Below are 12,225 nucleotides of genomic sequence, written 5' to 3'. Positions count from 1 at the left end.
GCTTGCAAATGTTTCATCAAACAGCTAGGTAACATCATCAGTGCAAACTCAGCTAGATGCCTCACACTGATGATGTTACCTAGTTGGGTGATGAAACGTCTGCAAGCAAACAGCCAAGTTCAGAGAGCAGCAAGAAGCCCACAGTTCAACCCTGAGCTACACGTAGTTTCTTCTATTGGAGATTATGTAATCCACAGTTTAACATCTGGAACAGTGAACTGGCACAGAAAATTTGCACAGCCAACAATCCTTCTTGAGTGCATTCAAGCTGAAAAGCACCTTTATTAAATATTCTCTTTATATATCATAACTACAAAATGTTCTCAACATGGGTGAGGTTTCCTTCCTTCCTTCCTTCCTTCCTTCCTTCCTTCCTTCCATCCATCCATCCATCCATCCATCCATCATGTGTACCTCATGTGTATAAACTTTTTGATTATTCATAACAGGACTGATCCCACTGATAAAATGGTGCTTACTTTTAATTGTAGAAGTTTTCAGCCTTAAAGTGCAGCATTATTTTTTAGAAATGATAGAAATCTACTCATATCTTCTCTACATTTAATCACAAATGTTAACATGAGCTTAGAAAATGCCTATATCATTTATAAAAGAACTGAGGCAGAAACTGCAGCAGAAAAAAACAACCTGGATCCATCAGGATTATTTAGAACAGTATATAGAGAAAGACATTGAAAGCAGCACAATATTAGAAAAATGATGCAACAATATTACTTGAACAACAATGGGCAATATATTAATTTGATTGGGGATTGGAATATTTCTTTTCATCCAGTAGGATCAGAGCAGCAATAAAACTCACATTTTAGTCCTGGAGAAAACATTGACCTTAAAGTGGTATTTCTTTTAAATAACACTGAATGCACCAAAAGACTGACAAATGTATTCTTTTGTTACTATCTGATTACTATTTTCAGATAGAGCAGGAACGCATTGATAAGATATGGCCAAAACTTCGTGTCCTTGCTCGTTCATCACCCACAGATAAGCACACCTTGGTAAAAGGTAAGCCTGCACTTTGGATGTCTCTCTACATATTTGTTCCTCTATGATGACTTTTGTAGCAACTTAAATAGTTTCCAAAGAAAGATGTTATTACGTATAACATCTTTTTGATGATAAAAATTGTTTACACAGAATTAAAAAAAATATGCAACACAAGAATCTGGTTCATGTCAGTGCTGCAGGTGTTCTATATTGCTCTGGATAATTTTTCAGAGAAACATCTTTTCCATTAAATCCTATAATTACTCTCCCACAAATGTTTTATTGTTCTATGCATCATCCTTGTATACTGCAATAACAGTTTTTCTATGGAACTACTCCATTTTTTAAATGGACATTTCCTTATGCCAATTTTTTTTCAAAGACAACAGGGATGTTGGTGGTGTTATGCCCCCTTCTCAAGAGCCATCCTTGGACCCAATGATTTTGGACAACTATTGTCCTGCCTCAAACCTTCCATTTTGGAAGGTGGTTGGACTGCAACTGCAGAGAACCCTGGAGGAAGCAAATTATCTCAGTCAAGTTTCAGTCCAGGATTCCGTATGGCAGCAACCTTGGTCATGCTCATTGATGATCTGTGGTGGAGCTGGGATGGGGGTAGTGTATCCGTCCTTGTGCTCCTTGCTCTCTCAGTGGCTTTTGATACTATTGATCATGGTATCCTTCTGGACCGGTTCTGGGGGTTGGGGATTTGTGACACTGTTTTACAGTTGTTGCCTTCCTTCCTTCAGGGCTGGTCCCAGTCAATATTGGTTAAGGGGGAGAGGTTGATCCCTAGGGCCCTCCTTTGTGGAGAGTTCCATGCACTTGCCTCTCCTATTTAACACCTATATGAAACCACTATGTGAGTCATCCACTAGTTTGGGCTTCAGTAGGCCAATGATACCCAATTATATCTTTTGTCCCCAGGCCAGCTGTGTGAGGCTGTTGAAGTCTTGACCCTGTAGGTTGTGGGAGCCTGAGTGGGGAGGAACTGTCTTTAGTCCAATCCCACCAAGACCATGTGGCTGTGGATATTAGGGCTGGGTCTGGGGATATTTCATCATTAAGCTTGGATGGAGCTCCCCTTTCAAGGGTGGTGCACAAGAGTGAGGTCTTCTTGGATTCACAGCTCCTGCTCAATAAATAAGTGTGGCCAAGAGGGCCCTTGCACAGCTTCATCTCGTTAACCAGTTCCACCCTTTCTTGGACTGGGAGGCCCTTCAGATAGTCACTCATATCCTAGTCGCTTCACAGCTTGACTACTGTAGTGTGCTCTATATGGGGATACTTGGAAGCTTCATCTGGTCCAGAATGTAGTGCTGTGGGCAGTGATGGGTACGCCTTGGTATGCCCAAGTGAACCTTTGTTCCACGAGCTGCACTGATTGCCATTTTGCTTCCAGGTGTGATTCAAGGTGCTGGTTATGCCCTATAAAGCTCTCCATGGCATGGGCCTGTTTATTTGAGGAACTGCCTATCTCCCATGTTATCTGACTGGCTGGGCAAGCTGACAGGTTCAGCGTGCTCTGGGTCCCTTCAGTTAGTGTCAACTTTCGACCTCCAAGAACAGTGTTTACTCTGTTGTGGCACCTGCCATCTAGAATAAAGTTCTGAAATCCATGGAGCTCCCACCCTGACAGTGTTCTGAAAGGTCTTACATGCCTGGCTGTTCTCGTAGGTCCTTGGGCTAGGGTGGATGGAGCCCCTGTGGGATGTGTTTTGTGTATGTTTGCTGGACTGCCATCTTGTTCTTGTTCTTTTTTACCTCTTTATTTTGTTTCTGATTCATCATATTGTATGCTATTGTTGTTACATTGTGAGCCTCCCAAAGTCATTTGGAGTTGGACAGCCCCTAAACTGAGTAAATTAATTGAAATTAAACTTACCCCAAATATACTTTTTAGATATATATTCCCCAAATGTACTTTGACTTTCACACATCTTTCTTGCCATATTTTGCAAAGTACTATAAACCAAGAGCTATAAATGCCAGCAAAGTCAACTCAGTGGCTACCATGTGTGATGTAGCAGAGTCTCCTTTGGGGAATGCCCATTTTTTGAGGTAAAAAAGTTCAGCAGCCTTTGCATCGGTAACTTTTTGCATCTTCTTCCCATGTCACTACAGAGTCAAACACTTTTTGCTGTCTTCCACCCCAGGGGCTGACCTGTTCTATTGTTTATGCTAGTCTTTAAAGCCTATACTGTTGTTGCTCTCTGGCTTAATAATAATCATGCCTTCTGTACTGCTCGTAAGAAGTAGAGTTTGTGTCCTTCTTACTTCTTTGTCCAGTGAAGGATCAAAATATTTTTTCCTGAAATAATGCATACAAAGCCACATGAGTGTATATTCATAACAGTTAATCTAACATTTGCTTTATCTGATGTCAGGAGTCCTGCTAAAATGTTTGTGCTAGAAGCATCTTACAGAATTAGGCTCTGGAAATTTATTCCATCTCAGTTTGTTTTAAAAGATGGGGAAAAAAAACCTTTCCAATTACTCATCCACTTAATATAGAATGGGACAAAAATGAACTCTCTTGTGGAGGAAATGCAGGAGGAAGGGTAAAAATGAATCTAAACGAGATGGGTTGCAAATAAATAAAACAGACCTGAATGTCTTATATAACTTCAGTTAAAACGGTGGTGAAGGCACTCAGCAAACAGCAAAGCAGGCAGCAAGAAAGAGGAACTAAATAATTCCTGTAGTGGAAGAAGAGTGATTTTGGCGTGGGAGCATCTTTAGCTTTTTTAAAAAAATTAAGTTCATTTATAGTTACACAGAATTATTTGAAACATTTAGTTTTGACCAGATGCGTGTTACTCTGCTTGAAGGATTAATCAAGATCTCGCCTTTAATGCATAAGATTGGGTCAAGGACCAAGAAAGCCCCACTGAAGAAACTTTATATATGTTTAATAGGATATTTGCCAGAGGAGGGAGGTTCTGAATAAAGTTTTGCCATCGATATAACCTCCAGATAAAATTGACATATAGCCTACATTTATTTATGCTATATATTATATGAATAAAGTCATTGTTTTAGTCCTGAGGATGTTATATTGGAAACTGTAACAAGTTGCAGCGTGACCTTGTAGACCTGGACATCTCAGATTTGTATATTCCAGTGCTGAGCACAAACCTTCTATTGCGGTGTTTCTAAACCTTGGCAACTTAAGATGTGTGGACATCAACTCCCAGAATTCCCCAGCCAGCATGGGGAATTCTGGGAGTTGTAGTCCACACGTTGCCAGGGTTGAGAAACCCTGTTCTATTGAGTTTATTAATTGTTCATTGTGATGACTGATCACAGCATCAAGAGTGTAATATTTTAATATATTATGGAATGTCATCCAATTATTTTAAAATGGTTTATGAGACCCAAAAACTTTTTAGATGACTATGTAAACACTAAAGATGGCCTTATCCTTTTAAAAAGAAGGCTCCAGATGAAACATCGTCCTTCAATAGCACATATGAATATGATAACCTTGAAAAACCATTTAAAATTTAAGTGACTGCTAATGGCAGTTATAAATGCATGCTTCTTCATGATACTTGGTAATAATTTTACTCATTTCTTTCTTTTCACATACCTTAACTTCAGCTGAATTTCAGTGCCCTCTGATGATAATCTTTCAAGACATACTATACTGGCTGACATTTATTTTAGAAAGTCTTAGAAAAAATCAAGAAACATAGACAATTGTATGAAAGAGGACAGTTGGTGCAAATTCAAATCATTGTCTCTGGGGATCTTTATAAAAGTATTTACATTCCCTAAATAAAATTAATTAAACTTCAGTGGTGCCTTAGGCACTCTGAGTAACATGAGTATAAAACTGAAGGACAGTGGCAGAACTTGATCCATAAGTAACCAGATAAATCTGGGTGCTATACCTTAGTTGTAGGTGACGAGTTAGATAGACATTCTTGTGATTCTTGATCAAGGAGCATGGGCATTCACAGGGGGCTGAAAAGTCAAGATGTCAGCTCTGATCACATGATCAGACCCTCACCCTTCTTTATATGCATTGCATGTGAGAGAAACATAAAAAAGGATGAGGCTTTGCTTGCCAGTTAGCTACCAAGTACAATATAATTTACCACCCATAAAGCACTCCCTGGCATAGGGCCTGGCAGTCTGAGGGACCAGCTATTTCTTATCCTTTCTGCTTGCCCTGTAGGGGGCAAGGGGGTACACCCCAGTTGATCAAATTGTCAATCAAACAGTGTTACCTCGGAGGATCCAAGAAGCAGGCCTTCTCTGTTATGGTGCCTGTCCTCTGGAATATCTTTCCCCCAGAGATCCGTATAGTGCCCACCCTGACTATCTTTGAAAAGTCTTTGAAAACCTAGCTTTTTCCCCAGGACTTGTGTTAGGGTAGGTGGTGAGACCTTTTTAAGATTTTATATGTTAGCTGAATTTGGGGCATACCTTGTTGTTTTCTCACTTTTAAAAATCTCTGCTGCTCTTAATGTTGCATGTTGCACAAAACCTTCTAGGGTTGGGCAGCTTTCTAAAATACATACATACATCATTATATATTTACATGATTACTTAAGAACTCATTGCCATATTTTGCAGGTATCATTGACAGCACGCAAGTGGAACAGAGGCAGGTTGTAGCAGTGACTGGTGATGGAACTAATGATGGACCAGCTCTTAAAAAAGCTGATGTTGGCTTTGCAATGGTATATTTCAGTTTTTATCTGAGTTTAATTTGATTTGCTTCTGTGAGTGAATGTATTGCATTTGGAGCTGGGGTAAAATATTTTCCCAGACTTTCTTTTAATGATTGAAAACGAATGTTCTCCATGATCATTCCTGCAATCTACTGCTATGCGGCAATGTATTTTAATAATATAGTTCATATTCTCTGTGGGACTTGTACTATTACTTTACCTGGATTTTCTAAATGATTTTGAAAATATGTCCATTGGAGGAAGAGTTGAGGAACTATAGCAATGAGCCAGATCACAAACAGATTCCAGATAAGCTTGCCATCTACTGTAACAAAATCTGTTGAAGTGAGCTAGTCCAAGAAATTACTTTCACAGTGATTTAGATCCTGGCCACTATTTTATTCATCAGTAGATATTTAAAGGTAAAGTATTCTGAAAGTGCTGATCCAAACTGAATCATTATTACTCCTCCTAGAGAATTACTGTTGGTATCTCTTCATTTTTCAGGGTATTGCAGGAACAGATGTGGCAAAGGAAGCCTCTGATATTATTCTCACAGATGACAACTTCAGTAGTATTGTGAAAGCTGTAATGTGGGGCCGTAACGTTTATGACAGCATCTCTAAGTTCCTGCAGTTCCAGCTCACTGTAAATGTGGTGGCTGTGATCGTGGCTTTCACTGGTGCTTGTATTACCCAGGTAAGGGTGAGAGTAAACTAACAGAGACATGCTATTATCGGATCCAGAACATGCAACCCCATATCAGCTCAAGGTCCACTCTCGGCATTGCAGTGATCCTTTGGATTAAGACAGTACCTTGTTTGGCCACAGCTGGCTGATTCATATGGTTGAGTTGAGAAGAGAGTTACAATCACTGATGCCAGGGGGAAAAATCAGTGTTCTGGTGATTCTATAAACATATAGATCTTGTTTCTTTGTTAGCAGCACTAAGCAGTACCTTGTGCTACTGCAGCTAAAGCAGGTCACTGCATCATGCTTCATATACTAGGCAAAAATCCACAAGGGCTGGAAACAAAGGCCTCAGGTTATGTGAATATTTAAATCTCCCATGAGCTCAGAGTGATTCAAAGGGCGCCGTAATTGGGGGTGGCATTTAAGATTATACAGGTTGTCTTCACTGAATGACCACTTGTCCAGTGACCGTTAAAACTTATGACAGTGCTGAACAAGGGGTATTTACGATGGGTTCTCGGAGTTGCAGCTGTCGCAGCATCCCCACAGTCACCTGATCACAATTCAGGGACTCAGCAACCAGCTAGCAATTACAATGTTGCAGCATCCTACGGTCACAGGATCACCATTTATGACCTTCAGTGCCGGCTTCTGACAAGCAAGGTCAATGGGGAAGCTGGCAGGAGGTCACAAATGGTGATCACATAACCATGGGATGCTGAACTGCATGAGATTCATCTATCAGTGGCAGTTGGGATTGCTGGAACTGCTGTCATAAGTTGGGGGGGTCACATCACACCTTACAATCGCATCTCTTAGCGACAGAGTTCCCAGTCCCAATTACAATTGATAAGTGAGGACTACTTGTACGGGCACCTTCCACACTTTTTTTGCAATATTGATGTAGTTACTGGGGGCAGCCTATGCAAAAATGTTACTTTTAGCTACCATGTGGAGTAGGTACAGGATCTTATGCATTTTTAGTAATTGATCTATACCCCTCTTTTAAGTGAAGCAAGGTTTACTGTATGCACATGGTTTTATTTTTTAAAAAAAGCAAAACATCCTATAGTATTTCCTTGATTGCTTTAATATTCCTAAAAACATAATAGGCTAATCAGCAATGCCTCATATTTGAGAATTAGCCAGAAAACTATATTTTGCATAGGAGAACTGTTTGCCTAGTGAATGTTAACCCTTTTTTAAAGTTCCTAAACAAAGCTGCTCTCTCTTTTTCGTCGTTCCCTATCCGGTTACCTCTTTCCTTTATCTCATCTTCATCGAGTTAGGGACCTCCCCCATCCAATTCTCTTTTCCTTATTTTCCTTTCTTGTGCCATTGCAGATTTCTATTTATGCCATCTTCATCTTGTTTCCTTTCCCCACCCCCAATGCTGTGGTTGCTTCTGCTGGAAAATGGGAAGGAAATATATACATGGGTGCATTTGTTGTGTGTGAAAGAGAATGGTTAGGGATCAATTAGTTTTATAAATGGGGGGTACATTATTTTATAGGAAATTTGTTTTAATCTCTATTAATTCAGTTAGCTTTATTTATTTGCCTTTTCTTGGCAGTGTGGCTTTTGGCAGAGATACATATTCACATACATATATGCACACAAAAGTGTGACACTCTTCTTTTTTGGAGAGGGGAACATCTCAAGGATAGCTGGTGTTGTAGCCAAAACCTGGCTTACCTAACACAACCAAATCTATTAAACATGCAAGCAACAAACAGTGTACACCAGGCGCCCAACACAGCATTGGCAGCTTGCTGAGCAGCCCTGAGCAAAAGCAGAACCACGGCTTATATGCCTTTGGCCTACTACATTACAAAGGCAAGACAAAGAATATGGCATCCTTTGGATAAATTCCAGCATGATGTTGGAAGGTTTTTGATAAACCCATCTGGGTGGCCTTCTCGTTATTTATCCCTTCATACTAGGTCAGCATGCTAGCTATACTATAAGTGAATATAAACAATTTGGTCTACTGGGCCACTGGTTCCTGACTGATTTCTCCCCCTGTCAATTCAGCTTGCTGTGAAAGTTTTCTCACAAGGGCACTTGAAGCAGTTCACATGTATGGGGAGGCATCTCATAGGTTTGGCAATGAATGCATTGCCAATTGAAGCAAATATTTGTAGCTCAGGGTGGAACTGTGGGGTCCTTGGTGCTCTCTGAGCCTTGTTTTCTTGCAGACGTTTCATTGCCAGGCTAGGCAACATCTTCAGGGCAACACTGAAGATGTTGCCTAGCCTGGCAATGAAACGTCTGCAAGAAAACAAGGCTCAGAGAGCACCAAGGACTCCACAATGAATGCATTTCACAGTGTATTGAGGATATATTTTACCACCACATGAGCAACCTTAAGCTGACAGGATGGAAAGCTGGGTAGTATCCAGGATTTCTGTATGTGTCTTTGTGTTACTGTATCTACATAGTATATCTATATCATCTATACTGTATCTATGTCTGTCTACTCTTCCTGTTGAGGAAGGGGTCATATTAAATTCAGTGGTAGGAATGCAGTAATAATCTATGGAATCCACCCCATGCTGGCTCTCCACCAACAGAACAGAAGCTGCAAACCATACAAATTTCCCTTGCAACGAAGTCCCCTATATTGCCCCTAAATACGTTTCAAAGCTTTAGATTGCTGGAGAAGATTAGAAGGGCTTGTGTGGAAAATGGACTGGGGGAAATCCCATTAGGCAAGTAGAGGTCTCTTATCTCATGGTGCAAAGTTTCTCAGGCCTGCTTATCTAGCCAAAAGTGAGTGAAATCAAAATGAAGAAAAGTTGTATTTGAAAGAAATTGCATATATCTCTCTTTTACATCTGCCAGCTGTAAACATATGAAATACGATATCATGATTTTCAAAAGCTGTGGAGCAGAGCAGTCTCTCTCTCTCTCTCTTACAGGGTGTGTGTGTCTGTGTGTATGTATAAACATAGTGCATTGTCTATTGAAGCTTGTAAAAAAATCTACCTTTGAAAACAGTGCAGTTATTTGCATAGCACATATTGTTCACTCTGGTGCAACAGGAAAATTCAGCCTCACGGAGCAAATTATGAATAAGTCATTAGGTGTACTGTAAAGAAGAAGTTTACCTTGTCATCGTGATATGGCCAAGTGAAACCTGAGGCGGTCTCTTTTGGAAGCCACGACATTGAAACTCCTCCCAAGTTACTCTTCTAAATTTTTCAGGGTGTTCAAAGGTTGTAACTATTGATTTCTTCATGAGTATTAGTCCCGCTTAGCAACAAAACTTCAAATGATACACTTCGGTTGAAAACATGCAGGGGTCGGAAAAGCCAGGTCAACTTTGGCAATAAGTAGTATTTACAGTATTTATGTGACATGACTCAAAGAAGCAAATAATAACTGAGAGAGAAATATTATAGAGAGAAGAGTGCATCTCCTTGACTCACTCAAAATTGATTTCTGTGTTGTTTATTTTAACTATCATTAATTAAAGAAGCCATAACTGCCAGGTTTGCACAACATGCTAAGCCAAAACCCAGCCAACCACATTTTCATTTTCCAGTCATTGTACGTTTTAATAATTTAAGAAGCTTGGGTTTGATCTATCTTTCCATGGCTTTAGTTGATAGGTAGAAGGGACATTATTGCTGGGAGGATTAAAATGTAATGAATGAACACATCAGAAAGCAATTGCATAAATCACAATAAAACTCAGCAGAGCCCTGGTTGGACTTTAACTTCATATATATGGAAATCATTCTTTCCAACCCATCAGGAGGCTGATCCATACCTATCTTGCTCATTCCTTCCTAAGAGCCTTACCTTATGTAGATACCAGCTTGAGAGGGAGATGGGGGAGATTCTGTTAACCCACCACCACCACCACCACCACCACCATGCATCCCCTGTGTCTTCTGTGTGGGTAAATAAACCATGCTGAGACATCATCATCATTCTAGAAAAGAATTAATTTGTTTATTAGAAAAAATGGATGATCAGGAACTTGGTACCTTTTGATAGTGTTATGCTATGCATTATCAAAGAAGAATCCTCAAAAAAGAATGATACATTTTATTTTGTTAAGTGTACCATTTTGTATTATTGTTAATTCCATATAGGAGATATCTAGAAATAGAGAACATAGTATGTTTGTAATATACTGTGGTTCAAATATTTTACAAAATTAATGTTGCAAATATATTTACGGGTATTAAAAATGCTACAGATACACTCCAATTATTGTACCAAATGGAGCAATAAGGTGTGTGTGTGTATGTATGGCTTTGCTGTACTATTCTATATCATTATCCATAATTTATTTCTATCATTGCTTCAATTTTAGAAATCTTGGTATTTGGGGGTAAAATTATTCTATATAAAATGCATTACATAATAGTAATCATATATATGCATGAAATATATTTGAAATGTTTAGATGTGGAGTTGGGATTAGAGCCAACTTTCAGTGATTCAGTTAAATGTGCTTCACAAGATACAATTGGCATTTTCTTGGTACATACCCAGTCTTTTTTTTTGGGGTGGTGGTGGTAGAGATTAATGATTAATGTCGATATTATGCAGACCACACTATCATCTAAGGCCCCATAAGGATGTTTTCATTGATCGTTATTATGGCTGTTGTTATTACTTCCAGTAGCTAGCCATCACACCAGAATAGCTTCAAAAAAGCCTCCTAAACATATTATCTTACTCTTCCGCAAAGTGGCTAGCAGATTCACATATTTAAAAGGAGTCTAAATCTAGACTCATATACACACTTCGTTCTATTTCCAAGAAACTAATCAGAAATGAGAAAGAGTTGCAGTAGAAATTTCATTCCACCAAGTGCCAAAACTAATGTGTGTTTAATGCCTAGACTGTGGTTTAGAATGAGCTTTTACACTTGACTGAACTGTGCAGAGTAGTAGATGATAGATAATTATTAGAGTCACCTTAGCAACATGGAGTGATTGGCGCTGTGAAATAGTGAGAATGCAGTGCTACCCAAAGCAAGAGCTGACAATTACACATGTGTAATTTAGAGGGTGGATCAAAGTGAGACATTTGCTTTTCATTACACGTTGCAGTTCTCTTGGATTTTGCTGATTTTGCACAACAGAGATTTTTAAAATAGAGATTCGTATGGGGTGAGAACAGCATTTAAAACTGAGCACTTCCAGAAATAATTTTTAACCGTTTGGAACTCTAACTTGATGAGTTCAATTCAAAATATTCCTTAATCACACACAAGATGCACATGGTCACACCACTCAGTGAAAGAGTAAATGAATTTAGCTTTTCTGCTTTCAGAAGAGAAGCAGCAAAGGAGCTACAAACTATATTCTAACTTCTGAGCATGTTTGGTTGGTGCAGTCCATAAGCTTTTCCCCAATTTTTTTTCTCTCTCTTTTTTTAAAAAAGTTCAAGGCAGAAACAGGCAACTTGATTCCTTCCAAAGTTATTGAGGTCCTGGAAATAGTAGTCCAAAATATCTTGGCTTGAGGGGTGTCTAACACCAGTATAACAAGCTGTTTATTGCTTTAGGATGTATACTTAACAATAACGAAAATGGTGAATGTTGTTAATGTGAGAATTGAAGTAACAGTTCTGTAATACTTAGACAAGTTCAACTGAACTTCATGAGACTTCCTTGTGAGTAGATTTGTACAAGTCACTTAATGCTCATTTATTGTGAACAGTGAGATTAATTTTGAAATAATTTGCACTGTCTAGGTGAGCTTTTATTTTGTTTAGAATTAAGACACATGTTATGATAACCTTTGATTTGAATCAAATTGACATGATTAAGTATTCCAATTAATTAAAAAAATTCTATTTTATTTCTCACTGGTTTAGC

The 12,225-nt window shown here is 39.0% G+C and overlaps 1 protein-coding gene across 3 annotated transcripts in view; it reads left to right on the top strand.

The window, feature by feature from the left end:
* The window catches only part of ATP2B2 (ATPase plasma membrane Ca2+ transporting 2), a 169,883-nt gene that overhangs the window by 129,339 nt on the left and 28,319 nt on the right, over positions 1 to 12,225 (top strand). For all 3 annotated transcript variants that reach the window (XM_063291854.1, XM_063291853.1, XM_063291855.1), the window contains exons 15-17: positions 939 to 1,026; positions 5,593 to 5,699; positions 6,198 to 6,389. In XM_063291854.1, coding sequence (XP_063147924.1) covers positions 939 to 1,026; positions 5,593 to 5,699; positions 6,198 to 6,389 — 387 coding nt within the window. The remainder of the gene's footprint in view (positions 1 to 938; positions 1,027 to 5,592; positions 5,700 to 6,197; positions 6,390 to 12,225) is intronic.

This window comes from Candoia aspera, chromosome 2, assembly GCF_035149785.1.
Source record: "Candoia aspera isolate rCanAsp1 chromosome 2, rCanAsp1.hap2, whole genome shotgun sequence".
Lineage (NCBI taxonomy): Eukaryota > Metazoa > Chordata > Lepidosauria > Squamata > Boidae > Candoia > Candoia aspera.
Note: the sequence above shows the minus strand (reverse complement) of the source record. Positions and strands in the feature narration are given on the sequence as shown.